Genomic DNA, 16,257 nt, shown 5'->3' with positions numbered 1-16,257 from the left:
GGGTTTTTTTTATATAATTTGCTTGAACATTCCAGTTGATTTTGCGACTTCTCTCATCGTGCTAAGTATCATAGTTCATTTGCAGTACTGATTTATTTCCGCGAACCTAAGACAGAGGCTGCGGGCCGAGGGGAGGGGGAAGCGGGCGGGGCCCTCCTCACTCACACGCCAGCCTTCGTTCAAGTCGGTCTGATGTGGCATTGGCGAAAGGGTTTTAATCCCTCGTATTCCTCTAATCGCGATGGACATGTCCTTTCAATTCAAGAGATTGCTATTCCCAGTGAAGCTTTCCTTTGCAACGTCAATTAACAAGACCCTGGGACAGACACTCAAGTTGGCAGGGGTTGATCTTAGGTTACTGTGCTTCTCGCATGGTCAGCTTTATGTTGCTTCCTCCCGGGTTAGTTCCCCAAGAAACCTATATGTCCTCACCCCTGAGAGCAAAACCAAAAATATTGTGTATCAATAGGCCCTTGGATAGGAAAGCTATCAATTTAAATTCTTCTCAATACAATTTTTTAATTTTTTTATTGATTTTTAAAGTTTGTCCTGTTTCACTACTACTTGGGCATAGTAGGAAACTGAATGGACCAAATGAAGGTAATTCCACGCCAGGACAGGGGATGGCGGGGTGCACTAAATCTTCCTCTGTTGTTTCTGCAGACCAAATACAGGAGGATGTCATTTCCGGTTCCGGCCCCAAGAGTAACCTCACTTCCGATTCCGGACCTCGATGACATAACTTCCCATTCCCTGCTTTAAAGGACCGGACAACATCAGTATACCTCAATTCAATCTTGGACTCTAACCTGTTAACTTCAGTGTAACTTTTCATACCCTTTTCAGCCAGAGATAATATACGGGTGGCTGCCCCTATCCATTTTGTGTGTGTTGAGGCTGATTATTTCACACCTGTTTCACTACTACGTGGGCGGAGCCTCAGGGGACAGCTAATAATATAATATAATATAATATAATATAATATAATATAATATAATATAATATAATATATTTGATATGATATGATATGATATACTGTAATATAATATAATATCATATCATATAATATAATATAATATCATATAATATAATAAAATATAAAAAATATAATATAATATAATATAATATAATTTGCATAGCTGGGGCTTTAGTATCATGTAAACACTTTAAGTAGTGAGAAAAGCGCTATATAAATACTGTACAGGACTTGACAGTTCCACAGAATCAGCAGCCAGGTTAGGATTTGAACCCATTGATTCTTTAGCTGATAAGACAGCAATGCTAACCAGTGTGCCCCCACAAACTCAGTGTGTGTGATTGGAAGCACAGCTCAGCCATACATGTCGGCAGTGTGAGCGACTGCCTCTGCTCTTACCTGAATTGCATGTCCCCTCTTTGGAATAGTAGAAGCCATAGGGACATTCACAGACATAACCTTCATATTGGTCTACACACGTAGCCAAGTGGCTTTTGCAGACATTTTCTTGAGCACAGTTCTTAACTGTTAATCAAAAGACAAGAAAAAAGACTCAGCAGACTTTTCTTTCTTTCATATTAGCAATATATGTATTTCTTACCAAGCATAACATGAAAAATGTAATCATAAAGGGGAGAATTACACTGAGAAACATTCAGCTTCAACTTGTAAGGGACGATAAGGAACTAATCGTTTTGTTGGTATTAGAAGGTATAAGGCATGAAGTATAACACATAGTGAAGGAGCGCCTCCAAGTGGTCACTTGAACGCCACGTAAAAAATGTAAGTAATCATTCTCATACAGCATATCACAAGCAAAGCGGATTGTCAGATTGAACAAAGGCAAACACAAAATGTGGTGTCCATTTGCAGATTGCTGAGCTGCCTTTGCCTATGGATGTGGTCAAAAGGTTTCATCCATTGATCTAGTGGCCATTTATGTCAGGGCAGCATTGGGCTTTCATAGATTTCAACAACCATTGTTTTTCTCATTCTGCATGATCGTAGAACATAAATCTTCATTACAAACAAAAATATCCGAAATTTAATATGCAAGTTTTCATTTCTTATGGGTTTTCTGAAACCATCACAGGGTCAAAGTTATACATGCAGGGTCAAAAATATCCATAAACCTACTTAGATATTCATAATAAGAGGTGTGTTAAGGTGTGTTATGACTAGGAGTCTACAAAAGCTCTAAAGAGTCCCAACATTTCCCAAAATATGGCCCACTAGAGGGGGAATGCACCATGAAACCCTGGCATACACAAAAAGGGCTTTAGATAGATAGATAGATAGATAGATAGATAGATAGATAGATAGATAGATAGATAGATAGATAGATAGATAGATAGATAGATAGATAGATACTTTATTAATCCCAAGGGGAAATTCACATTTTCCAGCAGCAGCATACTGATACAAAAAACAATATTTTGTATAATGTTAAATAAAAAAGAGAAAAATAAAAGTAGAAACTTTAAACAATCTTTATAAAATAAATTATTTATTTTCACAAAAATAAGCTCCATGGAGCACAAAGGCAAAGGGGTTGCCACAAACAATAAGGCAATCCAAGCAAACCTAGTCCCGATCCAGAGATCCAAATTACAAAAGTCAAAAAACAGAGCACTAAAGGTCCAAAAAAGCCGTTAACATTATACAAAGATATTGTCTGTCTGTTATACCTGCATTGTTATCACTGTTTAATTTAATATTTTCTTTATCAGTATGCTGCTGCTGGAGTATGTGAATTTCCCCTTGGGATTAATAAAGTATCTATCTATCTATCTATCTATCTATCTATCTATCTATCTATCTATCTATCTATCTATCTATCTATCTATCTATCTATCTATCTATCTATCTATCTATCTATCTATCTATCTATCTATCTATCTATCTATCTATCTATCTATCTATCTATCTATCTATCTAGAAATCAGGCAGAGCAATAAACACAGTAACTCACCACTCCTGGGAGCACTCAGAATGAACCGCCATGAACTGTGGGAGACGCTTCATATTTATAGAGTGGAGGGCAGTTCCTGGCGGTGATTGGCAGGTGGTCCCATCTCTAGGGGATCCACCCACAAAACAGAAATAATGTAACACAGGTATTGATAATATGATAAACAAATGTAATGTTAACATAGATAAAGGGCATTAAAACAAACAAAAACACCCATAAGAAACATAACTTTGAACTTCAGGCACAGGAGAAACCCTGGTGAAAACGAGAGAAGGGGTGCTGAAAGTTCTGAAATGTGTTTGAAGCGGTGCCTCTTAACTGTCTGTAAGTGATCATGATTGACTCTAGCTGGTAGTTTCTCAGTGTTGCTTTTTTGACAACATCCATTGGACTGGCCAACACACATTACTGCCCAGAAATCAAAATTCCAAAAAACAAAAGCAAAAGAGTCGAAAAGGCAGAAAATAGAAAGAACTGAGAATAGCAAAAAACCACCAAGTGCATACAATGTATCACAGAGGAACTACAATTCCCATGAGCCTTTATGGGACAGAGAGCAGTCCCTCAACTGAGAATGACAGGTAGCCCCACCTCTAGGGGGGACCATTCACAAAGAGCAAGGGACATAGCAGAGCAAACATCCACACACAGAAACCAAACAATTAACTGATAAAAAAATTCGTAATCATGCAAATAATAAACATAAATTAAAACTTAAACATAAATGATAGCAACCAAATGGTTAAAAAGGATATACAAAAGGAATTCAAACATACATAGCAATCCCTCTCTGCCAGGTGCTTTTTGCCCAAACTCCTCTTCCATGTTCAGACTCATTTCATCAGTGCCCAAGAGATGCTTTGGAGTAACTTTTGGAATCTTCCTGAGATCACTTCTAGGATGTCTTGTATAATCTCAAGACCCTCTTAGTCGCCTCTGGAGTAGCTGCACCCTGAGCCGTCTTTTTTGTAATGGGGTCAGTGCCCATGATAGCTGCCTCTCCTTGGCTTACATATTTAGGGATTTTGAAAGGGAAGGTACAAGCTTAGTACTGGACCAACCCCATCAGGCCCTCTTGCTATATGCATGGGTGGTTCCAGGGGAGATTCTGGTTTGGGTTTGTGGTGGATGGAGGCTGGTGGTCATTTGTGGAGGTTGGGATCTGTGGGGAGAATAAGGATGGTCCTTTGCAAAGGAAACCCTCCTAAAGGCATTTGTCTTTCTTTTCCATGGTGATTGTTTGCCATAAATGTTTTTTGTTGGGGAGGTTGTTTTGCTTGATGGTGTAAATGGCTTCTGGGGGGGGGGGGGGTGTTGGCTCCATCACTGATTCCATTAATTTTCTGTTGGTTTACCCCTTGCTATTTATTGTCTTGAAGGAGCAATGCCGGCTTCTTAATTTTGGGGGCAGCTCCTACTTGGATACCATTTGTGCTTACAGGACTTTAGCACGGATATGAACAACTCCGTCTCTCTGCATGTCTGGGCTTTCTCTGCCATGACAGCGTCTTTAGTTCTCCAACAAGTCCTTGACAGCTGGGCAACCTCTTAGAAAAACCTTCAACATTTGGATATTAACCAGATTATTATACAAAAAAAAAAACTTGACCGGTCTGTCACTGGACACACACACAAACAAAGCCACCCAGCTAACAGTTATACCCACAATGGCTGATTCAGTCACCTACCTGCTTCAGCTGTGGTAGTTGTTCCAGGTGTTTTAATGGTAGTCACTGTAGATGATGAAGTTGTTTCATTTGCAGTCGTGGCTGTACTTGTTGTAGGAGATATGGTGGTGGTTGTAGGTGTTGTAATCGTTTCCGTGGTAGTGGTTGTAGGTGTTGTTGTCGTTTCCGTGGTAGTGGTTGTAGGTGTTGTTGTCGTTTCCGTGGTAGTGGTTGTAGGTGTTGTAATCGTTTCCGTGGTAGTGGTTGTAGGTGTTGTTGTCGTTTCCGTGGTAGTGGTTGTAGGTGTTGTAGTCGTTTCCGTGGTAGTGGTTGTAGGTGTTTCCGTGGTAGTGGTTGTAGGTGTTGTTGTCGTTTCCGTGGTAGTGGTTGTAGGTGTTGTTGTCGTTTCCGTGGTAGTGGTTGTAGGTGTTGTAGTCGTTTCCGTGGTAGTGGTTGTAGGTGTTGTTGTCGTTTCCGTGGTAGTGGTTGTAGGTGTTGTTGTCGTTTCCGTGGTAGTGGTTGTAGGTGTTTCCGTGGTAGTGGTTGTAGGTGTTGTTGTCGTTTCGGTGGTAGTGGTTGTAGGTGTTGTAGTCGTTTCCGTGGTAGTGGTTGTAGGTGTTTCCGTGGTAGTGGTTGTAGGTGTTGTTGTCGTTTCCGTGGTAGTGGTTGTAGGTGTTTCCATGGTAGTGGTTGTAGGTGTTGTTGTCGTTTCCGTGGTAGTGGTTGTAGGTGTTGTAGTCGTTTCCGTGGTAGTGGTTGTAGGTGTTTCCGTGGAAGTGGTTGTAGGTGTTGTTGTCGTTTCCGTGGTAGTGGTTGTAGGTGTTGTAGTCGTTTCCGTGGTAGTGGTTGTAGGTGTTTCCATGGTAGTGGTTGTAGGTGTTGTTGTCGTTTCCGTGGTAGTGGTTGTAGGTGTTTCCATGGTAGTGGTTGTAGGTGTTGTTGTCGTTTCCGTGGTAGTGGTTGTAGGTGTTGTAGTCGTTTCCGTGGTAGTGGTTGTAGGTGTTTCCGTGGAAGTGGTTGTAGGTGTTGTAGTCGTTTCCGTGGTAGTGGTTGTAGGTGTTTCCGTGGTAGTGGTTGTAGGTGTTGTTGTCGTTTCCGTGGTAGTGGTTGTAGGTGTTGTAGTCGTTTCCGTGGTAGTGGTTGTAGGTGTTGTTGTCGTTTCCGTGGTAGTAGTTGTAGGTGTTGTTGTCGTTTCCGTGGTAGTGGTTGTAGGTGTTGTAATCGTTTCCGTGGTAGTAGTTGTAGGTGGTGTAATCGTTTCCGTGGTAGTAGTTGTAGGTGTTACAACTAAGAAAGAAAGAAAGGAAGAAAGAAAGAGAGAAATCATGAAAATTCCATGACAAAATGAGGGTCACATGTCTCTTTTTCATCTGAATCTCTCCATTTTTTTCTGTTCCTATCAGTACAGTTGCCAAAGCTGTTGGTGAAAATGATGCGACTGTGGTAAAAAGTTTGGTAGAAACTTGTGATTCCCACTGCACTAATGAAATAACTAATGAAATAGTAATAAAAAATAAAAGTTCAGAGGAGGCGAATTTTGTAATATCAGTACAATCAGTTCCTAAATGCAGACCACAGATTGAATATATTCTGGATTTAACAGATTTTTATGTGAGACTTTGTGAGGTTTTCGTAGCCTCTAGTATTTAGTTTCACTTTCATTTTTTTTTGTTTTTATTTCAATTTCAGATTTCCTTTTTTATTTTACAGTCATTTTTTTTGTATTTACTGCGACTTGTTTTTATTATGGGTGCCACCATTTTGAGCACCCACTGCTGTGACGCGGGTGCCTTTGCTAAGGACACACCCCCAGAAGTCGTGCCGTTATTTAAGCCAGTGCCACAGGCAACTAAACATTCAAGTTTGCAGGTGAGCCCCTCGGGAACCTTTCACAGGTGCTTTTTAGGTTCTTTACGCCAAATTGTTGACTCGGCTCTCTAAAGGTTTGTATTTCAATTTGTAACACGACAGTTTGATTCCTGGTTTTGACCCCTCCTGGTCTTAAGATGAAGATTTCATCCCCTGCTCCTTCACCTACTTTTGCCCTTATGGCCTGTGGCAGAAGAGAGATGGACAAAGTAAAAAGGAAGGAACGTGTCTGGGCAGTGCATGGCACAAAGTAAGACCTCACTGTGGTGGGCAGCAGCAGCTCCAGCAGTTCATACAGCATGGCATCACTTACCATATGTGCCCATCGTAAGCATATTCTGTCACATATATAACATTTTCTGACTGGCTTAATCTACATTTTTACATGATATTTTGTGGATTTCTGGTAGGATTATTTTTTGAAGTCAGACAACATGTTTGTTGTAAGTGCCAGAAAGGAAGGACAGGCATCATGGCCAGCCGGGATTAAGGAAGGATTCAGGCCCAGCCAGGAGTCCATAAGGGAAGGAACAGGCCGAACGGGCTCACCAGGACCAGATCATTCTCCCACACAACAGGTGGCAGTGCCCCCACACAAGCTAAACCCGATCAGGACATCCACAGTTGGAGTCCGGAAACGCAGTCCTGTCAGGGTCTTTGGGGACCACCAGAGGGTTCTTCTGCCATATAAGACTGCCCTGGTTTTCATACAACCCGGAAATGCTCTGGACGACCTGGACTGGAAACCAGAAGCAGTTCCAGGGTCTTGTTGGAAAGGAAGCCCACTGCCTCACTTGAACTGAGTCAGAGTCTGGAGTCAGTGGGCTACATTCCAGAAGGAGGAATCAGGATTGGTTAATTGGTGATCATTGGAGAGGTGCTGCGTTTGAATAAATATCTTTTATTTGAACCGGAAATTGTGTGAGGTATTACTGTGTCTGTGGTTTGGGGCTCTCTGGCGCCCCCTTGTTGGTATATTGTGTTATTAGTTTCTCACCTTTCACTTCAGGGAGACAGAATCATTTATCACTATGCTTTTCATTTTTTGGCGACTCCTTCTTGTTTTCTCCTGTTGGCGCCGACATTTTTGTGAACTTTGCTGCTGGGTTGTTAGGTGACATGGCCCTGATCGTCACTCATTAAGTGCACTTTAATAACTCAGATATTCATGGAAACCTGGTATCTAAAATGCCATGTAAACCCTTTATTCCATTTAGGGAAACTGGGATATTGGTCTCCAAGAAACCGGATTAACACATGTAGATTTCTCCACCAGTAACCCGGTGTAAAAAGAGACAGAACAAATCAAAAGATCTGATGCAACCACTGCCACCCCGCATATTATAAATGCAAGTTATTTAGGCTCTTCGGCAAATGAATGCCCCTCAGGACACGAGTCTAAGATCAGACTGTACAAGATGGCGACACTTCCGGCTAAGTACTGGCCAGGCAGGAAGAGGCGGGTCCAGGGGGCCGGACAATGAAAATGACATCATTGGTGCAGTGGTGCAGTGGCGTAGCTAGGGAAGGGCGGAGGGGGCAGTCTGCCCCGGGCAGCACATTTTTGAGGGGCGGCATTATTGGCCAAAAGGCTCAGTACAATTCGTGTGTAAGCAGCAGGGATCGGAAAAAATATCACTCATGAATGAAATAGTCTGATTTGTATCCTCAAATGCTTCAAAAATAATTTTCAAACAGTCCTTCTGTGCCGGTATCAGACACAGCAGTTGAAATTTATGAGGCAATAACAAAAAGAATTAGGAAGATAAACATCCATCCATCCACTCCACTGTATCCTAACTACAGGGTCACATGGGTCTGCAGGAGCCAATCCCAGCCAACACAGGGCACAAGGCAGGAAACAAACCCCGGGCAGGATGCCTGCCCACCGCAGGGCACACACACACCAAGTGTACACTAGAGACAATTTAGAAATCGCCAGTGCACCTAACCTGCATGTTTGTGGGAGGAAACCCACACAGACACGGGGAGAACATGTAAACTCCACACAGGGAGGACCCGGGAAGCGAACCTCAGATCTCCTAACTGCGAGGCAGCAGTGCTACCCACTGCGCCATCGGAAGATAAACAACTAATTTATAATTTTGTTTCATTATCACTCAGAATGTGTTCTTGCTCTGTGCACCTATCACTTGTACACTACACTGGTTCTGGTTTTTGCAGCATAATTATATCCATCCATCCATCCATTTTCCAACCCGCTGAATCCGAACACAGGGTCACGGGGGTCTGCTGGAGCCAATCCCAGCCAACACAGGGCACAAGGCAGGAAACAATCCTGGGCAGGGTGCCAACCCACCGCAGGACACACACAAACACACCCACACACCAAGCACACACTAGGGCCAATTTAGAATCGCCAATCCACCTAACCTGCATGTCTTTGGACTGTGGGAGGAAACCGGAGCGCCCGGAGGAAACCCACGCAGACACAGGGAGAACATGCAAACTCCACGCCGGGAGGACCCGGGAAGCGAACCCAGGTCCCCAGATCACCCAACTGTGAGGCAGCAGCGCTACCCACTGTGCCACCGTGCCGCCCATAATTATATTAAACTAATAATTAGAACACGGCTTATCAGTGCGTCTATACTATATTCTTGTCTAGTTGATGCTTATAAATAATTATTTGTGAAAATATATTGTTATTTCTCTGTATATGAATAAATCTATGCAAAATTTATCTTAATTTTTCTCTATATGTCATTTTAATTTTCTATTTAAATAGGTTAACATATTCAGATATGTTGTAGGGGGGCAAATTGAAGCCCCGCCCCACCCCAAGCAGCATGAACTCGATCTACGCCACTGTATTAGTGGGGGAAGACAAGAGACGTTAGTATACACTGCCACCTTGTGGAACGGCCTTGAATTACCACCATCCGAGCCTTTAAGCTGTCTCCAAGGTACTTGGCAATGTAAACCCTTAAGGATTTCCTTTATGTAATTGGTCATTTGTAAAAATGGTGATTATGAACGTGTTCCAGAAGTCTGAGCAAATACTAAGAGGAAAGTGCAATACAAAAATAAAATAATAAAAAAAAAGAACATGTGGTCTCTCCGTAAAAACAGCCATCGACTTGGGTGTGGGATTCAAACCTACAGCAGATGCTTAGCACGGCATCATGAAATGTCCAGTTGTGCAGAGCAGTTACAATTTAAACTCTTGTTACGACAGACAATTTGCTTGCTTGTCAATGTCTGACACCATAAGAGAGGGTAGCTGTATAACATGTCGGAAATGTTCACGACGCAGAAAAGAAATCCAGCAATATGTACATTCGTGGAATGCTCACAATGTCTTTCTGAAGTGGAAGAAGCAGCATTTCCTCAAATGGTGATCTCAAGTGCAATGTCCATCTAATTCTGCTGACAGTCAGCACAGTATAAAGCAATATAAAAGATATATAACGATTGAGATGTGTTTATTAAACTGCTCAACAAAACGTAAATGAGCAACTAGAAAGGAAAAAAAAGTGCATTACAGAGCATTTATTAACGTCAGATTCATTAATGGTTACACAGCCGCTCAGACTATGGACTCTCACAAGTGAACACCTGCGAGTCCTGCCTGGAATCGGGCGCCTTGAACTTCACCACCCGTCTTACGGCAACACGGAAACTCTCTGCAAAGGTTTGTTTCCCTTTTGCTGCCAAATTTAGATTGTTGTTTTGGTCACAAGCACAGATTGGTTTTCGTAAATGCATTTGGAGACATTTTAATCTATTTCTTTCACAATGTCTTATTTAAACGGCCACTCAAACACAAATTATACTGATGGGAACAGATACTCTTCTTTCAAATAGAGACTGGAATTTCAAATGTTGTCCATTGTGTTCATTTGTATTTGTAAACTTTTTAAAAGCAAGTCTAGGACTGAGTATTCGGAAAATACTGTAATAATACAAAGAGAACATTTCTTTATTAAAGCTCTTTTAATTTTAAGAATTATTTTGTTGTGAGCAGGCTGTTCCATTCATTAATCTAATGAATTGTTTAGTGAATAAAAATGAACAGACAGCAGACATTAGTGCAAACAGTGGGAGTCAGTGGAAAAAAAATAGAATCGTATAATAACGGAGACATTAAATTATGAAAAGATCTGCTCAGGAATGATATCACTAAAGGCTAGGAAGATACAGGCAGTCAATATCTTATATAGCACCTTTCACATCTATCCATCTTGCCTACTACACTAAAATTAAAATCTATCTATCTATCTATCTATCTATCTATCTATCTATCTATCTATCTATCTATCTATCTATCTATCTATCTAATAGTGCCTTTCACATCTATCTATCTATCTATCTATCTATCTATCTATCTATCTATCTATCTATCTATCTATCTATCTATCTATTATATAGTGACTTTCACAACCTATCTATCTATCTATCTATCTATCTATCTATCTATCTATCTATCTATTTTGCCTACTACACTAAAATTAAAATCTATCTATCTATGTATCATATAGTGCCTTTCACATCTATTTATATATCTATTATATAGTGCCTTTCACATCTATCTATTATATAGTGAATTTCACATCTATCTGTCTATCATATAGTGCCTTTCACATTTATTTATCCATCTCTTATATAGTGCCTTTCACATCTATCTATCTATCCATCTATCTATCTATCATATAGTGCCTTTCACATCTATCTATCTATCTATCTATCTATCTATCTATCTATCTATCTATCTATCTATCTATCTATCTATCTATCATATAGTGCCTTTCACATTTATTTATCCATCTCTTATATAGTGCCTTTCACATCTATCTATCTATCTATCTATCTATCTATCTATCTATCTATCTATCTATCTATCTATCTATCTATCTATCTATCTATCTATCTATCTATCTATCATATAGTGCCTTTCACATTTATCTATCTATCTATCTATGATATAGTGACTTTCACATCTATCTATCTTGCCTACTATACAAAACTTAATATCTATCTATCCATCTATCTATCTATCTATCCTGCCTACTATACTAAACTTTATCTATCTATCTATCATATAGTGTCTTTAACATTTATCTATCCATCTCTTATATAGTCCCTTTCACATCTATCTATCTATCTATCTATCTATCTATCTATCTATCTATCTATCTATCTATCTATCTATCTATCTATCTATCTATCTATCTATCTATCTATCATTATAACATTATAAGCAATCTAGACAAGGACCAGCCATTCATCCCATCTATCATACAGCTCGTTTCACATCTATCTATCTGTCAATCTTATATAGTGCCTTATCTATTTATCTGTCTAGATTGTGCATTGGTCAATTCTACAGATAAGCAGTAAACGTGGCACATGCTCATTGTCAGAGGTCATGCTGCTCCTGCTTGGTTGGTGGTTGGTTGCTGCATAGAAAACACAAACACAGGATCTCTGCCCTGGACAAGTGATGGAGCAGAAATCAAACGATCATCTGGGAATTGGCAAGCTCTCTCAAAAGGACTAGACTACCACCATTTATCACATGCTTTATGGCAGCCACTACTGTTGACCTCGAGTAAGTAAACAAAACAGGTTATAAAAGCTCACAGGAACAAAGCAGCTGTTACTTGGTGACAAAGTACCCGATGGATAGGAACAGCTAAACAATGTGGGGGGCCCCCACTCACACAGGAACAGTTTGGCTCTTCCAGTTACCTAACACATTTGTTGTTGCGGATTGCTGGGCTCAGGCCTGTTCTCATCCAAATTGTTTGAATGTTTTCATGTTGTCATTTGGGAGGTAAACCAGAATACCTGGGGAAAAAAATATCCACACAGACCAGGGAGAAAGTGAAAACTCTACAAAAATGACAAATTATATTGCACCATGCTAACCTTTGTGCTACCCTGGACAAAAACTTAGCTAGATTTTAGTTTTTCTAGAGCACCTACTCAGTCCAGATTGCCCAAAAATCAAATACTTGCTTAGGTTTGTTTAATATAGGTTAAGCATTGAATCATCTGATTATTCTAGAATTGGCATCAGAGCCTCTGAAATAGCATACATACATCAGAAAGACATTTTAAGAGTGACCTAGGATGGCCAACATGGAGCAATGTAAATAAATGACAATTAAAATGCACATTATTGTGACACTATAGACACTGTGACAGAAATCTCTAAAAAAAACACCATGTGACCATCACAGATTATGTTCTTCAACAACAGATAGATAAGAATTCCAACAGGTGATCATTTCTGGGTGAAATGGCAATGCCCACAGTGCCAACAGTATTGCAGATGAACACCACAAATTCCTTTTCATTGCTTCTGAAGGTATAATTTTGTTTGGAAGACAAGCAAAAATGATTGTTTTTGTAAATAATTTGTTTAGTTTATTAAACTGAAAGGAGTTTCCAAGTCTGTTTAGTAAAGAGACTAAAGAGAGAAAAGAATGGGAAGTGAAACTCCTGCTAAAACTAAACACATTACAACCTGGTGTAAATAGAGATAGCGGTTTTATGGCCAAATATGAGGACTGTTTGCATCTCTCAGGCTGTATCAGAAAACCTGACTACACATCCACATTGTATAGAAAAACTCATCAGAAACTTCAAAAGACTTTGTTGGACAGTTATCTTATCCAAAGAACCTGACTAGACATTGTTCTCCTCTCTTGCTAAATGAATTTTAGCCTGGAGAGGTCTATTAATTTTTTACATCTAAGACATCTCACTTAAAGGTTTTCCGATGCTGTCTCGGTCCTGGTGTCCATATAAACTCAGGGAACTCCAGTTTCTGTATTACATCTCGCCTGAAGAAGGGGCCTGAGTTGCCTTGAAAGCCTGCATATAATAATCTTTCTAGTTAGCCAATAAAGGGGTCATTTTGCTTGACTTCTCACTACATCCTTTAATGGCTAACATGGTACAACACCCTTGTACTATCAGTTAGAAAGAAATTCACCAAGTCTTCAAAAGCCTCTTAAACACATTGAGGGAGCCAGAATTCCAAATGGAGGTGGGCAGCTCGTTCCACCAGCCAGGAGCTGCACATGAAATGCTGACCTGTGACACACCTGAGCAGGTCCTACTGCCATCTACAGCCCGTAATTAACAGCAGCAGATCTCATATCCAAGCCAGATGTTCTTCGGCACGTGGGTGATTTTTTTTTATATAATATTTATATTTTCTTGAGTTTCTGTAAGCATTTCACTGCAATTTGCACTGTGTGTATAACTGACGAATAAAATTTGATTCGATTTAATGGCCAGTCCAGGACCTGAAAAACTTCTTCTCCTAGCAGCCCTTCTTCTTCACCTTTACTTAATTACCAAAAAAATTAATTGGAGGGGGAAGTGGTGTTGATACAGTACAATACAATACAATTTATTTTTGTATAGCCCAAAATCACACAAGAAGTGCCGCAGTGGGCTTTAACAAGCCCTGCCTCTTGACAGCCCCCCAGCCTCGACTCTCTAAGAAGACAAGGAAAGACTCCCAAAAAAACCTAGTAGGGAAAAATGGAAGAAACCTTAGGAAAGGCAGTTCAAAGAGAGACCCCTTTCCAGGTAGGTTGGGCATGCAGTGGGTGTCAAAAAGAAGAACAGAACAAATCCTCAATACAGTATAAAAATAAAATATTACAAGTATGGAGCAGAATTTAACAGTAGATGATGTCACATAATAGGATTTGGATTTATGCAAAGTTTTCCCAGGAGACTCTAAGTGAAGATATACAGTAAGATATACATCAAATAGGATGGGAACCGAGATTAGAAAAGTGGGCAGTGCAATGGTGCCATGCTAGCACTCTTATGTCATAACCCCAGGAGACTGTGAGTTTCTGCTTGGAGTTTTGCTGTGTGGCGGCTTATCCCCCCTGAGTATTTTGATTTTTCCTCCCACATTCCACAGATTCATGTATTTTCCACTGGGGGCAACAATCTTACTGTGGGGTCTCAAAGTGTTCCCAAGCCATCTGAGATACACTACATGGACAAAAGCATCGGGACCCACTTCTTAATCATTGAATTCAGGTGTTTGAAATCAGGCACCTAGCCATGCAGCCTCCATTTACAAACATTTGTGAAACAGAATGGGTCTTTCGGAAGAGCTCAGTGACTTCACGCCTGGTACTGTGACAGGGTGCCACCCTTGCAATAAGACGGTTTCTGAAATTTCACCCCTGCCTTTCACATCCATCTATCTTTCCATCTATCTACAATATCTATTATATAGTGACTTTCACATCTATCTATCTTGCCTACTATACTAAACTTAATATCTATCTATCTATCTATCTATCTATCTATCTATCTATCTATCTATCTATCTATCTATCTATCTATCTATCTATCTATCTATCATATAGTGACTTTCACATCTATCAATCTTGCCTACTATATTAAACTTAATATCTGTCTATCTATCTGTCTATCTATCATATAGTGACTTTCACATCTATCTATCTTGCCTACTATACTAAACTTAATATCTATCTATCTATCTATCTATCTATCTATCTATCTATCTATCTATCTATCATATAGTGACTTTCACATCTATCAATCTTGCCTACTATATTAAACTTAATATCTGTCTATCTATCTGTCTATCTATCATATAGTGACTTTCACATCTATCTATCTTGCCTACTATACTAAACTTAATATCTATCTAACTATCTATCTATCTATCTATCTATCTATCTATCTATCTATCTATCTATCTATCTATCTATCTATCATATAGTGACTTTCACATCTATCAATCTTGCCTACTATATTAAACTTAATATCTGTCTATCTATCTGTCTATCTATCATATAGTGACTTTCACATCTATCTATCTTGCCTACTATATTAAACTTAATATCTATCTATCTATCTATCTATCTATCTATCTATCTATCTATCTATCTATCTATCTATCTATCTATCTATCTATCATATAGTGACTTTCACATCTATCAATCTTGCCTACTATATTAAACTTAATATCTGTCTATCTATCTGTCTATCTATCATATAGTGACTTTCACATCTATCAATCTTGCCTACTATATTAAACTTAATATCTGTCTATCTATCTGTCTATCTATCATATAGTGACTTTCACATCTATCTATCTTGCCAACTATACTAAACTTAATATCTATCTATCTATCTTGACTACTACACTAAAATTAAAATCAATCTATCTATCCTGCCTACTATACTAAATTTTACCTATCTATCATTTTAGTGCCTTTCACAACTATCTATCTATCTATTATAAAGTGACTTTCACATCTATCTATCTATCTATCTTGCCTACTATACCAAACTACTATACTAATCTGCTGGATATTCCACGGTCAACTCTAATTGGAATTATTGGAAAGTGGAAGCATTTAGGAACAACAGCAACTCAGCCACGAAGAAGAAGAGTGGAAGCTGTTATAGCTGCAAGAGGGCGGGGGGTCCAACTCCATATTAAAGTCTTTGTATTTGAATGCAATGTCATTAAAGTCCATGTTGGAGTAATGGTCAGGTGTCCCAATACATTTGTCCATATGGTGTATATAATCTTCTCAATGAGTCCAGGGGTCTCCTCCCAGCTGGTCATGCCTATTAAACCTCCACAAAGAGGTGTCCAGGAGGAATCCGTATCAGAAGCCCAATCCACCTCAATTGGCTCCTCTCGATGCCGAGGGTCCTGCTTTAGGGCTCTGCCGAATGTCTGCATTTCTGACCCCACCTCTAAGCATCTAAATCTCTAAACATCCCATAGA

At 39.7% G+C, this 16,257-nt stretch overlaps 1 protein-coding gene across 1 annotated transcript in view; it reads right to left on the bottom strand.

Moving 5' to 3' along the window:
- Positions 1-6,810, bottom strand: part of LOC127529026 (mucin-2-like) — a 30,398-nt gene extending 23,588 nt beyond the window's left edge. The window contains exons 1-3 of the mRNA XM_051931275.1: positions 6,798-6,810; positions 4,637-5,902; positions 1,376-1,501 (exon numbers count right to left, since the gene is read on the bottom strand). Coding sequence (XP_051787235.1) covers positions 1,376-1,501; positions 4,637-5,902; positions 6,798-6,810 — 1,405 coding nt within the window. The remainder of the gene's footprint in view (positions 1-1,375; positions 1,502-4,636; positions 5,903-6,797) is intronic.
- Between the last annotated feature and the right edge of the window lie 9,447 nt (positions 6,811-16,257).

Source organism: Erpetoichthys calabaricus, chromosome 8 (assembly GCF_900747795.2).
Source record: "Erpetoichthys calabaricus chromosome 8, fErpCal1.3, whole genome shotgun sequence".
NCBI classification, from domain to species: domain Eukaryota; kingdom Metazoa; phylum Chordata; class Cladistia; order Polypteriformes; family Polypteridae; genus Erpetoichthys; species Erpetoichthys calabaricus.
This window is presented reverse-complemented; position numbering and strand designations above follow the sequence as displayed.